The sequence below is a fragment of the Solenopsis invicta genome, chromosome 3 (genome assembly GCF_016802725.1).
Source record: "Solenopsis invicta isolate M01_SB chromosome 3, UNIL_Sinv_3.0, whole genome shotgun sequence".
NCBI lineage: Eukaryota > Metazoa > Arthropoda > Insecta > Hymenoptera > Formicidae > Solenopsis > Solenopsis invicta.
In genome coordinates, this window is record NC_052666.1 from 27,507,000 (window position 1) to 27,524,013 (window position 17,014).

Here is a 17,014-nt window from a genome sequence, read left to right on the forward strand (position 1 = left end):
CCTGCGCACATTCGAGAAATATTAGACATGTAAATTTATGTGAAATATAAATCGCATCCTAAATATCAATAAACATTTAAAAAAAAGTAAATATCATTTCAAGTATCACTAGCAATAAAATTAAGAATGTATCAAATGCCGCCTGATAAAATATTGCAGAAGAAAAAGATGAAATTTGAAAAATCTTATGGGAAATACTTTCTGAAAGATACTAATTTTTTTTTTTTACGTGCAGTAGCTTTTATTGTCCAAGGTCGCGTACTTCAACGTCAAACCGACAAGTCGAGTTCGTATACCCCGGATAAGAGAATTGTCAATGGGTGGTTGTAGCGCGTTCGATTCCGAGTGCGAATGAATTTTCACAACGCTCTCATTCACGGCTCCTCGCCTGATTCAATATTTGACGTTTACGCGTAATGATGGAGGAAGGATCGCACCTGGTGCAGGCGTTGCGTGTTGCGCACACCCGGCCAGACGTAAGCGGATATGTATGGTAATTAACCGAGTAAACAGTACATTCCGCTGAATTCGTCGTAATCCGTTATCTCCAACGATAACGCGCGCACGTGTCATTCGTTCTACCACCGTTTGCACACGATGCCGCGAATAACATCGACCGCGCGAGACGATGCAATAATGCAATATCTTGGGAGATTTCAACGCGCAAAGATTTCACTTGCATTTGCGGCGGAATATCGTGGTTAGCGATAATCATATTTACGATATATATTCATTGAACTCATCTCAATTTTACAATAAAGAGATTAAATCCATGAGAGAAAAAAAGAATAATAATATATAATGTGATATTTATTCTAAAATTATAATTATTTATTACGATTTTTTGGAGTAATATTCTGGAGAAATTCTAAAAATTTAGAATTTTGCCAAAAACGTAGATCCCAAATTTTCACAAAGCTACAGCCAAATGACATAATACTTTACGGTTACTTTCTCTACGCAATTCGTATAATCTGTATTTCTGAAATTTCTATACACTCTTCCCCAAAATAAAATTTATTATAACATTTTAATGTTATTTTAATAAAATATAAATATATTTATTAATATACCTATAAATTAAATATGAAATATAAATGCCGTTGTATAATATCATTATTATAATACATGTCATAATATAAAATTCATAAATGAAACTCTTAGACTCGTCGATTAAATGAAACCGAGGACGAAACATTCGATCTTCGTTCATTTGCGACAAACAATTGCACAAATTGTCTAAGAGTTCATTGCCGTCGCGCCAGCTTGATGTGCTAAAAATTCTCACGCTCCTTTATCGAGTTAAGTGAAGCAGCCTTGTAGTTCTATCGCGCACGTGCTAATGTGGATACAGGAGCAGCGTGGAGACGCGAGACGCGCGCAGAGCATAGTGATCAATGACCGAACACAGCCAGCGGAGCCCGCGAATGTTGCGTACTTGTTGAGAAAGTTGCCCGGAATCTGCGCTCCGCTGAAATCTCTCGCGAGCATACTTCCGTCTTTCTCGGTGCTCTCGCACTTCGAGACAGCTCCCGCATTGGCCGTCGAGTACACTCGATCCGTCGTTGTTGACCGACGTCGGTTTCCCAACTGGGAAACTTCCCGAGGGACTTGACGTCCCCACTATCATGATCACGTTAGATCCCACTGAAGCTAAAAAATTTCTAGCGACACGTCACGAACTGTATAACGCGCGTTTCAATTCTCAATTAGTTCAATTATGAGTCATTCAATCGTTTCAATCAAGTTATTTTTTTTTACGATTGACAAAGAAATCTGCAAATGCGTTTGTAGAGACAGATGAACAGATTCTAAGAAATATAGGCTTTTTTTCACTCATATGGATAGTGCTTGATGTGTGCGTTGCAATATAACAGAGCTTAATCTCTTCGGTGTGTTAATTTTACAATGACAAAAGCGAGATCTAGAAAAGTCTTAATCACATTATCTTACGTGCCGACTTTGTAATTACAATTTTGATTTTTTTCTCTTGCAGCCTATGGTCCACGGTCCTCAAATAGCCGAATCGAGAATTAGACTTGGTGAAGCCAGAGCCGGACGAGGACGATAGCCAGCAGTCCTTGGACCGGTTGCACAACTCGCTCGCGAGTTTCCACTTGGCGTGCTCTCGTAAGGCCACCAAAACGTCGACCCCATCGGTAATCAAGTTATCGGGGGGTGGAACAGCTGGCAGTGGGGAGCAATTGTCCCCAGGGCCTGGCCCACCTCCCCCGGTGTCTTCGTTGGTAACCGGCGGTGACGGTCGCATTAACGAGCAGAACGCAACAGCCGCAGAGAATAACGATGATGAAGTGGGGCAAGTTATCGTTTCGACGGCAACCGGAACGACGAAATCCGAGTCCGCGGAAGTGGAGAAGGAACACGGCAAAACCAACGAAACCACCATGAGTTTCGTTTTGAAGCTAGATGTGGAGACCGCGGCAACGTCGGTGATGGAGAATGCGACGAAGGATAGCGTCGGGAGTGAGGGACAACAACCACCGACGTTGCTGTTTGCCCGAGAGATATGGCGGTCCCAGGAGCCTGTTACGGTCGCTACCGGCGCTATCACTACCACAGCAGGGAACACCGTGGTAATCGCGAGCGACAACGATGCCGCCGCGACTACTGATGGCGACAAGTCGCAGCTGTTGCAGTGTCTGGAGGCGACGAGCAATCAGGAGCAGCAGCAGACGACGACGACGATGATGGCTACCACTGCGTCCACTCTCACAACGGTTAAGCCCGTGGTCACCTATCCAGTCGCCAAAGGTGCCAGGGAGCAAGTGCAGAGAATGATCGCTAGTTCGCAGACAAACACCACGGAGATGTTGACAACGCGCGTTATCTCGCAAAAGCTACCGCCATTGTCCACTGATCAGCCGCAACCTGTCCCGGCCACCCTCAACATTTCCTCTCAAACATCGACTAACTCGACGTCCTCACCGTCCCCCAATAGTGGCGTTTCTGCCGTTTCCTGCCCTTGGCAGACGACCACTATCACCACGGTACAGAGCAATCAGTCGAAGAATCAGGTTGCGGTCGCTGACCTTATCCATTGTAGTAAACAGCAACAAGTGACGGCGACAAGCAACATACAGGCTGCGTTGCAACACAAGCTTCAACCAGTACACTCTAGCACTTCTACTACAACGGTGAAGGCAATGGATTTACAAAAGTATCACGCAAAACCATTGCCAGGCAGCGTCATCTCAACTAGTCAATCTGCGCAAAAGCTCAAGACCGTGACAAATGTAATCACTAACCCATCTACCATGGTCGCGCAACGTAATAATTCCCTGTCCAGGTCTCAAGGCGTGCTAAAGACACGAGTGTTATCCAGTCAGTTTATAAACAATCAGACAACTGCGAACAACACAAATCCGCAAAAGATTCAACTGGGCAATCCAACGATACAGAAAACGACGACACAACCTGTAAGTGTAACAAATGTGCAGAAAACAACACTCCAATCTGTTTGCAACAATCAGAAGGTTCCGTTGTTGACTGGTAATCATCTTCCAAACCTCAAAACGCAACCGCAAGGTCTACAGAAGTTGCAGATGCCTCAAAAGATATCTCTAGCTGTGGGTAGGCAGCCGTTCCAATCGAACACGCAACAAATGAACAATGTTTCGAAATCCAGTAGCCTCGTAACCGGTATACAAAAGTATCAGCAGCCTGGACAGCATTTTATGGCGTGCCAGCAAACGACGATATCTTCCGCGAGGTCTCAATCGACGCCAACCGGACTGCAAAAGCATCACACAGTAGCGACGGTTCAAAGCACAAAGTTGCAAACCACGACGAGCAATGTTTGCAAAAGCAACAGTATGCCGAACGTCTCCAAACCTTTGCAAAACTCGAACGTACTCGCGATTGGCAAACATCAATCACAGATGCAACCTACGTCGGCGCAATTGTTACAGGGCAACACTTCGCAACAAATAATTCAAAAATCTCAGCAACAATCGGCAAATAACGCGAATAATCTCCAAGTTCAAAGAAGTCACAGTATTACTAATGTACATTCGAAGGTGATAACGTCTGTACCAAACAATCAAAGGACTCCGGTTGTGATGAACTCAAAGATTCAACAGCAGCAGCAGCAGCAACAACAAACAGTGATGAGAGTGGGGATATCAAAGGGTCAAACGCAAACTGGACAAGCTGTAGCAGGTTTGAAGACTGTCTCACAGAAACCCATAGTGAATCCTGTTAAAGTTACTGCAAACTCGCAAAATAATGCCATTCAGCAACCTATGGTGCAAAGAAATAACAATCCTCAATCAATGAAAATTATGCAGCAACAGCAGCAGCAGAATGTGATCGGTCCTCAGAACTCTCCGCAAAAACAGCCTGGATGCATCAAGACTATTCCGCCGCAGAAACCCGTACAAAGAAATCACGCCCAGAAAATCAGTGGCGCTAGTGTTAAACCTTTGTCGAATCCAAACGTAACGGGATTCACAAAAGCTCAAGGTTCGACCGTGACGCAAGTAGCGCCAAAGACGAATATCAAGACTCTGCCACAGCAGACGGTGGTTGCGCCGTCCAACGTGATAGTCCCGCATAAAAACTCTCCGATCAAAATCCAACAGCAAACGATACAGCAGAAGCAACTGGCAATGACGCCGCAATATACCCAGCAGATCCGGCAACAAGCCGGACAAATAAAAACCCTGCTCCCGATAACCTCGGCTACAATTGAACCTCGTAAAGACTTCACTGAGAACAAGTAAGCTTAAGCATGGGCTCTGTGATGAATTTATTAAAACTAAGAAACATATCTTTTAATGTAACGAAAAATCGAGATTTAATACATTATTGGTTTATTCTAATTTATTCACGTACTCGTTGACTGACCTTTTTTATTTGTTGCTTTGCGTTTGCATATATCGAGCGTAAATTTTAAATGTATTTTTTTAATTTGTTTACTTAACTGTTTTTGTTCCTTTGAACGATTTGAGATTGTAATAAAATAAAATATTATTATTTCTAGAAACGATGATGAGTTACGGATGTTCAAAGAAGAAGAGCAAAACCCTTCTAAATCGCCAGTGAGGAGAATGCCGCTTCCTTACGAGGTACAATCTGTATGTTAAATCGTATTCAATATTTGGCTTACAAAATTCTGTATATATTTTTTGCCTCTAGTTCAAGATTGTGGATAGTTTGAATTTAAAAGCGAATTCTTGTTTAATTGCAGTGTCTTCAGTTCGTTCTTCAAGATCATAATTACGGGGCGCCGCCGCCACGAACGCCACCACCACCTCCATCGCCACCATCTCATCCGAAGCAACAACCCATTAATGGAGCCGGCAGTTCCACAGCTACTTCCCAACATCCTTACATCTTTGGTCCTGGTAACGATTTTTTACAATGTCCTACACGATTAAGTTAATTACGAATATTTATATCTGTCTCTTCCTCCCCCCTTTCCCCTTAAAAATCTATATTTCTGAAATTTTTTACAAACGAAGAATTATGTTATATTGTAATAAAATTCAGAATAAAGTTAATGATAATAAATATTGTTATATAATTAAAGTTGTGAGCAATACCAATGTGGAGGATGATGCTGCTAGCGCGATCAGTAGTGAAACGGGACGAGAAGCAGAACCGGAAGGTGAAGAAACAGAAACAGCAGCCGAAGGCGAGGGTGACGATGAGGACAGTGTTACTAGATGTATTTGGTAAGTGAATAAGCTAATTATAGATACATGTATAATGCTTATCACCATGGTAATATTCTATATTTTATTTTTAGTGACTTTGAACATGACGACGGATATATGATATGTTGCGACCGATGCTTGTAAGTATCATAAATATTTTCACATTACTGAATACAGATTAAGAAATGCTTATACATTTTTAGTCTGTATGTATCTATTTGTGTTAAGTAATAACTTATTTGAAAAGTTAAGTTACATTTGACAAATAAAACACTTATTGAGAACTGATTACGTGACCGCAGAGTATGGCAGCACGTCGACTGTATGGGCATTGACCGTTCGAACATTCCTGACGAATACCTCTGCGAGAGATGTCGACCACGACGAGTGGACAAACAACGAGCGCGCGCCTTACAAATGCGTAAACGCGAGGAGCTTCTCAATTCGGACACATCGTCTGACACATCATCCACTAGTTCGGTAGATACAGATGTTGGTTCGAATAATGCTACGATCCAGAAGAAACGCTCACTTTCACAACAACAGCCGCAAGTTCCGAAACGCAACAAATCCGACGCGTCCGCTCAATCGTCACAAGTGCGGAGACTAAATAACAATAACAATAATAACAATGTTGGAAAGAGACAAAGAAGGGACTCGCAAGCTCGGCAATCTAGCGCTGTTCGTTCGAAGAAGGAGAACGCCACTCCAAAGCGAGGACCTGGAAAACGTAAAACTAAGAGGAGAACGAGTCTCGAGGACAAAGAGGAAGATGTGCAAGATGCCTGGGGCAGCAACATGGCACCCCTAAGACAGTGGATCGAAAGATACGAAGAAGCTGTTACGAATCATTATAGTCCCGAATTGCGAGCCAGGATATCAAACATCAAAGTCAACGGCACGCACAGTGATCTCAGGCAAAGTAACATGAATGTTATTGCCACTGGCAAATGCAGACTCAATGTGCACAGCAATAATCTTAGAGTAAGTAAAACTATCTTGAAACGAAAAAATGGATTCAAAAATTTGTATCATTAGGAAAACTACGAAGAATTCATTGTATTTTTAAATTATTTTATATTTTTACTTGTATTTAATTTATTCAGATATATACATATATATATATATATTTTTCTATTGTTCCTAGTATTCACTAATGCTTATCACTATCACGATTATTTATTGTATTTAGAAAATAAAAACTTTAAATTTTTATTTCGTCTATGGAAATGTATCAAAATGTTTATTAAAACATTTTTTATTGCAGTTTTTAGTGGCGACAATGTATCTTCCGCCAAACACTCCCGTCGTGGAATTACGTGGCAAATATATGCTCAGTACACAACATCGACTGCAATATACGCAAAGTGGCAGACAGCACGTCCAACGACCAGGACCATTCGTATTTTTCTATCGTCTACCGCGCGACGGCACTGAAGTGTGCGTAGACACGCGGACGTACGGGAATGACGCGAGGTTCGTGCGGCGTAGCTGCAAGCCGAACGCGGAGGTGAAACACTGTATCGAGAAAGGCACGTTACACCTTTACATTGTAACGACATGTGCAATAGAAAAGAACGCCGAGATAACGATCAAACACGAGCAGCACGATCTGTTGCTATCACCCAATCCAAATTCCCCCGCGTTGCCCGTCCTGTGCGCGTGTAATAATCCGCGGGAGTGTCAAATTGCGAATGCGGCCAGCCAGCTGAACAGAAGAGGCAGCAATGGCGCTCTTGTTGAAAACGCCGAGTATGTAACAGTACAAATAACCGTAAAATATACTGAATATTTTTTATTTATAATACATTTATTTCATAATGTATTTGTTACCTTAGTCTGTTAATCAATATTTATCTGTTACTTTTATTTGTTAACCAGTGGCAGAGAACGAAGGCGACGGGGTAGAAGAAATACTGTGTGCGAGGAAACTGATTCCACACCACCAGCAGCTCCTCCTACGAGTGTCACGCAAACCACTACAACTGTAACATCGTCTGCTACGACGGTGACTCCTACGACGCCAAGACGAACCGTCACGATCGCAGTTGCGACTACGACGACTCGACAAGTTGCTAAGGAAGACACCACCGTGGCGGTAACGAATACACAGCCTCAAACAGTGTCACCTAGTCCGAACCAGTCGGTGACGGTGACACCGGAAACGAAAAAGGACAAAAAGAAGATGACGCGAGAAGAGAGGAAGATGGAAGCAATTATGAAGGCTTTCGAGAGGCTGGAGAAGGCAGAACAGAGAAAGCAGGAGGTACAAGCGAGAAATGCACAACGAAAAGAATCTGGCGGTACGCATAGCGACAACGAGGATAATCATTCGACAACGGGACAATCTAAGAGTAGCAAACCATCGAACTCAGAGAGACCGCTACGGCGGAGAAGGAGGAAAGGTCGAGCGAGAACTAGTTCATCTCAGTCGCAGAGCAGTACTCGAAGGACCAGATTGAACTCTGCCGAATCTGACGTGTCCTCCGGGGACGAGAGCAATTCTATGCAGTCGCCGCCTCTGTTGGGTCAGAATCGTTCATCCAATCGAGATGTTTCCTATTCATCGCACTTACATACCCCAGTTAAGAACACGACGGGCGATGTTAACAGTACCGGATCGTCATCTAGTGGAATTCCCACTGCAGCCGGCTTATTATTGGCTTTAGCAAACTCGAACGCTCCTGGTCCTCCGAGTTCGCCACCATTACAGCAACCTACTCCCGTCAAGAGTCCTACTTGTGACAGCGGAGCTAGCAGCAGCTCGCAGAGTTCTACGCCATCAACGCCGTTATCGTCTGCCTGCTTGCTGGTGGCCGCTGCAGTCGGCCCATTTGCTCCAGGTTTCAAGTTTCCAAAGACGAAGAAGGTGCTGATGAACGAATGGCTGAAGGAATCGCCAGATCCGCCGCAAACTAACGTACCTCAAGTATCGCCTCTGTCGTCTCTACCATCTGCTGGCCCAACTTTACAAAGTTCCATGAATCCACTGTGCGGCAGGCATTTTCCGCCAACGGATGCATCACCGGAATTCTTATCGCAGAATTACGCAGCCAAAAGCCTAGCCACTCTTGTGCAAGCCGCCAATTCGGTTAGCGGTATATGCGACTCGCCGCCACAGCGTAAACAACAGCAAGTCTCCGGCAATAACAACAACAACAATGGTGGCTGTTCCGCTGTGTCTACAGGCTCGGCAAAGAAGCGATGGTTGCGCCAGGCGATTTCGGAAGAATGTGACTCGCCTAATAGCCGGCCCGAAAGTCCACCATCACTTAGCGAGACGGTAGCACCGCCCAAAAAGCGGAGAATAGCTCGAGAGAGTTTATCTTCGGACAATTACACCCCACCGACAACGCCAACCATGTTACTTCCGACCGAAGCAGCGCCTAACAGCAGATCGCTATGTCCTGCTGATGTAAGTTTTACAATTTCAACGTTAATTGAATACTAGAATATTATTTATTCTAATATTCAATCTGTAATACGTGTGATAAAATAAATTATAATATTGTATACTAATATTTTATTGTTTTTTCCAGGATGACTATACGGAACATGTGCAATCGCCTATCGTGGAACAGACCGATGAGAGATATTACGATTCAGAATCTGCGAAAGAAGAAGTCAAAATGGACGATAGATCTATAGATTCTGACAAACCAATCGTTGTTGACAAAGAAAAACTTTCAATTGATATCTTTCCTCAATCAGAATATTATATAAAACGTGAAGAAAGCACAGAATGTTCAGATATTAAAATGGAAGTGTCTTCCGAAATGCATATAGAAAATATTGCGACAAAAAAAGAAAAAGTTTCCCCGAAATGGGAGGGAGATGATACAAAATCTGAATGTAATTATGAATTGAATCAGAAATTAATTGAAAAAATTCGAGAGACTGTTGAGGCCATAAAAAAAGAGGAAACTATGAAAGAGGAAATTGTTACTAAAGGCACTGTCGAGATAATCGATCAGAACGAACCCGATACCGAGATGGAAGAATTTAGTTCTCCCATCGCTACTATAGAACCCGACGCGATTCTAAAACAGCGAGTTGTCGAAATGCAGCTGGAGTTTGGTGGTGGCATCGCCGAAATCGTAAATATCATCAGTAGCGAAAACGAGAAATCAAACGACGAGAAGAAATCGCCCGAAGCCGCTGCGATGTGCCAAGAGATTGTCGAGAAATCGGATGACAACGCGTCCATCGACGAGTTCGACGTCGAGGCGCAGATGAAGAAGATCACGGGCGACGATGGTAACGATTATGAGGATAAAATTGACACGTGTTCGGAAAAAGACAAGAGTATGGACGGAATAGAGGGACTAATGGAGAGCTCGAAGGAGGATTCGGACTCCGAGGATAAGGACGTAGACGATGACAAGTACTGCGAATCTTCCTTTAAATTGTTTGATATCAGTCATGAGGAGACATCTTTCAAAGAATCGGATACTAAGCCCGATACTAAACCGGAACAGATTATCGTTGCAGAAGACGACACGAAAGAGACGGATAAGGATACGAATGACGAGCCCGCGAAAGAGGTCTCCAAGACGGAACAGTCGTCTGCCTTCGCCACGTTATCGGAGAAGTGTATCTTCGAATCGGCTTCTACGAACTTGGATGCGGAATCCGTCACGGACGCTCCCAAGATCTTTCACTCGATTCCACCTCTGAGCGAGCGCATTCGTAAGAAGACCATCGATTCGTCTGCCACGCCGAAAACACCTAAGATGGACTTCGAGGCAGCTATCATAGAATCCACGATAAGTATGGACGCTGTAGATGGGTCTAAGAACGGTGAACAAAAGTCGATGTTGTCAACCGCGCTGCGCGAGCTCTTGGAAGCGAAACTGGACGACGAGCCGACAGCCGAAGTAATGAAAAATGACATTGATAGTGAGATTAATTCGTCATCACAAGTAATTCAAAATCAACCAAAATCAGACTCCTCTGAACATAGTTTAGACACAGTACAAGATTCGGTTTCGACTCAGGAAGCTCCGAAGCTAGAAGAGACTCCCGTCAAGGAAGAAGAGACCAAACCTAAAGAGATAAAACGATTAAAAGATCCGAGGACTGTTGTGCCGAACAGTATGCCAGCACCAGCTTTTAAAACTGACGCTGTTCCTCCTGTCAAGCGCAAGGTTAGAAGGGTAGGACTGTAGTGATGTTTTTTTTTGTTGAGAATGATGTCCTCATAATTTACCAATCTCTATTACCATTATCCTCGTTATTACAGCGTAAAACCAGACGATCCCTACTTCCTCTCATTTTTATTTTCGTAAAACTTTCTATTAAATTCTTTTTGTGATGAAGAGCGATCTTAAAGATGTTAATATTTTTTTCAGTTGTCTATATCCGAGTATCGCAAACGCAAGCAACAGTCATCTGGAGGAACCGGTACAGAACCGGAGTTATTGAACGATGCTTCCACTGCGGACAAAAGTGGAGCGCGAGGTAGATCGGACAGTGCCAGCAGCGGTACTTCTTCACTCAGTTCTGATGAGGAAGGTTCTAAAGCATCGCTCGACGCAACGGGCCTTAACGCGGTGACACACTTCCCTAATGCTACTAATGAGAACGAAGAAAAGAAAGGTAATAACCACTCTCTAAATATTTTTGTATTTTATGTGAATTTTTAAGATAAAGACAATAATTGCATTACAACTTTGATACTGACTGCTTGATGCTTTTCACCAATGTAATGGTTAATGAATTAATATTTAAATCAGGTGGAGAGGAAGGTGCAATCGCTTGGTCTGCAGCACCAACTTCGGTAGAACAGCAACGAGAAAATCTCACCGAGCGATTGAAACGCGAATTTGGATTGTTCCTCAGCGATGATGAAGAAGAAAGAGCTCGCAAGCATGGTACATATTTTAAACAATATATTTACGTAAGAGAGAGAATATATTGCAATCTTGGAGAAGATAAAACTAATTTTAGAAAAATAAAGAAATCTTGAAAATATTTTAAATTTGAAAAATAAGACTACGCTATTATAAAATGTTATCCGGTACGTCATTCTTATTATTCTGTTTATAGGTTTGACAGCCGAGGCAATACTGAAGGCGCATAAATCTCCGCCTCCCAACCTGGTCAACACCCCACCGGGATATTTGGGATTGCAACAGTTGCCTCCGCAGACGTACATACCGCCACCCGGCTCGGCGTCCATCCACTATCCCCAGTTCCAAAACAAACCTGGCATGGTGCAATACCCGAACTTCGCGATACCACCGCCGACTACCACAGCGATGCCACAGCCGATATATGGTACCGCCGCGTCGTCGCAGGCGATTATAGTCAGTAAGCAGACGCCGCAGACGCCACAGACATCGCAGACGTCGCAGTTCTTGGTACCTCAGGCATCCCAAGCGCCACCGGGTTCCAATCCGTATCCACCGCAATTTGTCCCCCCACCGCCGCTGCCGCCACCGCCGTCGGTCACGGGAACGGCGGTGCCGATCTCGAAGTTTCCGTCAGTGACGCCGCCACCGCCACCGCCGGGCACCCAGGTGTCGTATCCTGCGGCACCGTCGGGGCAACCTCAGAAGCCGTTTTTTAACCATCCGGCGCCGAGGTCGTAACCGACAGAAAAGGGTAGGATTGTTAAAAGTTCTTAAGTTTTAAAGTGATGTTTTATATTCTTCGCAACGGGTAATGTCTCGATTAAACCGATTAAGCTTGCCCACTCTTCTGTTAACGAGACGAAATTTTTAGACTCGTTCCATTGGAAAAAGGAGGCAAAGAACAAATTCGAAATATTCCTGGTGAAAGTTTTCAGTATCTTATTATAAATTTAAAAAAAATGTCATTTCGCATGCGAAAGCGAGATACAAACGGCAGGAAACCGCGAACAGAATTCCAACGATTTCTTAGATAGTTAAAAATAAAACTGTGGATTTAATTTACGCTATCGATTGCTTTTAGAATTGTCGCATACATTTAAAATTTTACCGCTACATACGTTCGATGGTTTTTCTCTCAAAATATTCGACGGAATTCGTGTGGCCTAAGGTGATAGTTGAGTATTTTGAGGATATAGCGACGCGTATTTTAGGTAGCATATATCGAGAGAGAGAGAGAGAGAGAGAGAGAGAGAGAGAGAGAGAGAGAGAGAGAGAGAGAGAGAGAGAGAGAACTGCATTGGTACCTTTTTCGCGAGTAACGGCCAAAAGTGTATTTGAATAGCGTACACTTTTTATACCGGTGAAATGGTGCCCTAAACGTGTTTATATATAGCATTAGTCCAATTTTTTAATATGGTGTTAACTAAGTTGGAAACGCGCTCTTCGGCTGGCCGAGCCAGCCGATCTTCGCGATATCCCCTAAAAGCAGTTATCATTATATATACAATGCGCACCTCTGCATAATACAACTTATTTGTATATATTATTTGCATATACGCATAATAATGTTAACAATATAGCTATATTTAATGATGCTATATATTTAGATTAGTTTGTAGGTCATAACAAGCCGTAACAAACCTAGTATGAACACATAGATAAGTGAAGCTAGTACTGTGTTGTGTTGTTTTTTGACATATAAAAGAAGGCAAAAAGAGGCGCGGAATTCTCTATATTTATATTTCACTGTAAAAGGGCAGATTATTTATAATAAAAGGTAAATGTTGAAATTTGAAGACTTGAGTTTTATTTTGGGGATTCGTAAAAATTGTATATTGTTTGATTTCTCTCTCTGGTAGATGATGCATTCGATATGCGCGACAAATGTTTTTGTTAGCGCCAGTTTTTATTTAAAAAAATGTTTATTTAGGAATTTGTATGAAAATCTAGATACAGCAAGAGGACTGGACAGACAGTAACGATAAATGGTACAACGTATCATTTTTATTTTCTTGTTGATGCTTTAAACAATAATGCAATACATTTTTATTTATATAAAAGCGCGAGGATACGTTTTAATTGTGGATTTATCTTTTTGTTTAAAAAAAAGGGATCTCCCAAAATTTCATTCGCTCATAATATTCATTCAAGTACAAAACTTACTATATGATAAAAAGTGTATTAAAACGAGTAGAAGTAAATTAATACAGCGAAAGAATTGTAGTCTATTTTGTAACTGAGAGCTGCTTCACACACGGTCTTTTCGTTTTTAGTACGCGAAACGCACGATTGCTCTATCGTTGACAAAAGAAATGTGCGTTTCTCCTTCTTTACTCCGAGCAATAGATTGCATCAAAAAAATTATGAGCTGTGCGTTAACGACATCCTTTGCGCATGTTTTAGTGACTCGGTGTATTACATAATCTCGTAATTAAAAATAAAAGTGATCGTGGCTTTTGTCTAATAATTTAGAGGTCGTCTAGTTCCAGTATCATCCCATGCTCGCGCATGTAATTATAAAATTATATATATATTGTATTTTATATGTAATTTAAATTATAATATATATATAGCGTATAAAAAATTTTTCTGATTTCGATGGTGCGATTATTATATGTATATAAATACGTTACTTGTTACGGGGCATGAGAGGAGAAGCCAGTTTGAATTTTTTTTTTGCAAGTTAGCTTTCCTTTATAATGTAATTGTTTAATCTATTTTCGGTCGGTAGACTCTCCAAATCGCGAACTGTGGTGAATATTAGAAGTCACAACGAAGAAAGAGAGAATCAATTACTTTGTTAATGCTGTGTACTTTAAGAATATGCAGTACACTAATGGGCGTTCTACAATAAGTCGCAAATATCCTTTGCAACTGGTGACGGAATGTTTGCGACTTGTAAAACGGCCGTAAGAGTCATCATTATTCACTCTCCGTGGTGTAACAGAGAGTCGTCTGGCCGCGTCGCTTGAATTATTTACAGTAATTATAATACATGAAAATGTTTATTAGAAATTCGTGACATTAATAATTCCGTTACATATTATAGTTGCGTCAAGCGATAATTGGAATCAATTTTCCGAAAGGAAAAAATGTAACTTATAAACTCGTTTAAATAACACATTCTAAATTTTATTAAGAAAAAAAAACAACGTATATCCTAATTTATTATACAAGGCGCAAAAATTATTTTCATAATGGATTAAGACTCTCTCAGCTTGGACTTGTGTAATCTCCCAATTATAACTATGTAATTATGGATGCGGTTCACGATGAGTACTCCGATGTTTATAACGTGCTATTAATGAATTTTATTTAATAATGCGACGTTAACGAGTCGTTAATTCATTATAGATTTTTGCTCTGCAAAAATTGAAAACCAAAAAAATAAAAACCTAAAAAGAACAGAAAATACGAAAATGAAACAATAAAAAAAGAATTAATAAAATTTGAAAGGATAATGGATCTTGCAGAAATGTTATAGACTATGAAAATTATTTTCATAAAAACTGAAATAAAAAGTGGGTGAACGATACACTGTATCATTCACAGCGGAATTAAAAATCCATATGAAAAAACGGAGCGAAAACATCTGGAACACTCGGGAGTACCAAGTGTACCGCATTCACCGTGTAATCGGATTACATATAATGGGATTCTACCTGAACGAAGATGCAAAATATGCAGTGCAGGATTCTCAACGTATATAGGGGAAACACACAGAGGAAAGAGAAGCGTGCGATTTTAATCCTGTACTGTCAGTTTTTATAAGCGAATATCAAAGTTTAGAGATCTGTGATTAGGAAACTCGCGGTGAAAAACTCGGAATAAAAATAATTTATGCATTCTCTATATGGAGGGGGGGGGAGGGATCCTAACGCGAAATTCTTGGATATGCATACATGGTGTATGTCCTGTAGGATCTCCTGTAGAGAGAAATCTTTCTTTTTTATTTTGCGTTCGGCTGCGATTTCAAAGTGTAAACAGACGTATTTTTGGCATTTGATATTTACTTTGTACTTTAGCTGATAATAAGATGAGACGTGTACACTACTGTAAGTTATAAATTGCCGCGGGTGGCGTAACATCAGACGCGAAAAAGTGTACAGCTTGTGTTCGCCATCCGCATACACAATGAAAACATGTAAATATTTTTGTAAGATAAATTTAAGTATATATATGTATACATTATATAATTATTAAGTATATATGTATACACGTACATACTATATACATATATGTATATTTCTCTCTTTATTCTTCGAATTTTTGTGAAATTCTATTGGAATCTCTGAAATCCGAAGTTAGGATATGATTGCTTTGCAGCTAAATCCATGTTTATCATCCGTTGTACAATTCTCCAATAGCAGGTACTATATACATATATATATATCTGTATAATGAAACATTCTGACATAAAGAAGCAGAAGCAGCGACCTTGTTATTAAAGCATCTGATAGTATAAAACAACTCGTTAGGATAATCGTTTCAATGTTGTAAATAAAAGCAGAGCGCATAGCGGTTATTATATTATATATTATATTAATATTATATTATATTCGCATATATATATTCAATCTTTATATAATAGGCTGAGAATACACGATAATTTTTTTATTTGCGATTCACTGTTACATGTATGTGCCTAGTTATAGCCATGTTATAATTATTACCTATTACATTGTATGATAATTTAATCCATATTACCGATTATAATAAATGTAACAAGTTCTTCGATATCAAACTCTACACACGATATATTATTATGGCGTAACGTGTAAAGAGCTCATATTTAGGCATACGTGAAAAAATTTAATAAATCGGAATACATTTTACGAAGTCGAGATTTTGTTGACTTGATGATCCTCGCCTCTTATCCGGTGCAGTTTATTTCCACGAATGGATTAGCTCTATCGCGCGAATCGCGTGCGACCAAACAAATGGAATCGTGTACTCGAAAGTGAAAATTAGCATAGTAATTGATACATTATAAATAGCGGTTGTTTACAGTCACTTGTCCCACAGATAAAAGCTTATCTGTTATTACGACTCTTCAATATTAAGTAGACACCTGTATTATCATAATTTTAATTTCCATATTTATAAATACGCGACTTTTAGCACCACCTCTAGAAATAATGCTTATTTATTTCGAAATATGTATTTGTGGTGTTTTTACATTTGTTATTTGTTGTTTCGCGATTATCGCATTTTTCTTGTTTTTTTAATCTTTAAAGTCTAATTTACAATAGAATTATTATATTTCAAAATTTCTGTATAATTTTAGAATTAAAAAAAAAAATTTCTCAAATTTTTTATAAGAATCTATGAATATTTCAAAATTCACATATATACGAAAATTTTTAAGAAAAGACAAGAGGTAGGAATGTGTCAAGTATAATCGTTTGTTAATGGCGATAAGGGAATTATCATGCAATTTGCACTATCATCTCCAGCTCGAAATTATAATAAATTTTGATA

The 17,014-nt window shown here is 40.5% G+C and overlaps 1 protein-coding gene across 1 annotated transcript; it reads left to right on the top strand.

The window, feature by feature from the left end:
- Positions 1 to 419: 419 nt before the first annotated feature.
- Positions 420 to 16,372, top strand: LOC105207855. Its single transcript, XM_026133216.2, has 13 exons — positions 420 to 476; positions 2,022 to 4,738; positions 5,003 to 5,087; positions 5,210 to 5,366; positions 5,552 to 5,696; positions 5,771 to 5,818; positions 5,981 to 6,662; positions 6,946 to 7,430; positions 7,560 to 9,093; positions 9,218 to 10,825; positions 11,030 to 11,276; positions 11,414 to 11,551; positions 11,727 to 16,372. The coding sequence occupies exons 1-13, from the start codon at positions 420 to 422 to the stop codon at positions 12,269 to 12,271; spliced, it is 8,448 nt and encodes a 2,815-aa protein (XP_025989001.1). The 3' UTR covers positions 12,272 to 16,372.
- Positions 16,373 to 17,014: the final 642 nt, after the last annotated feature.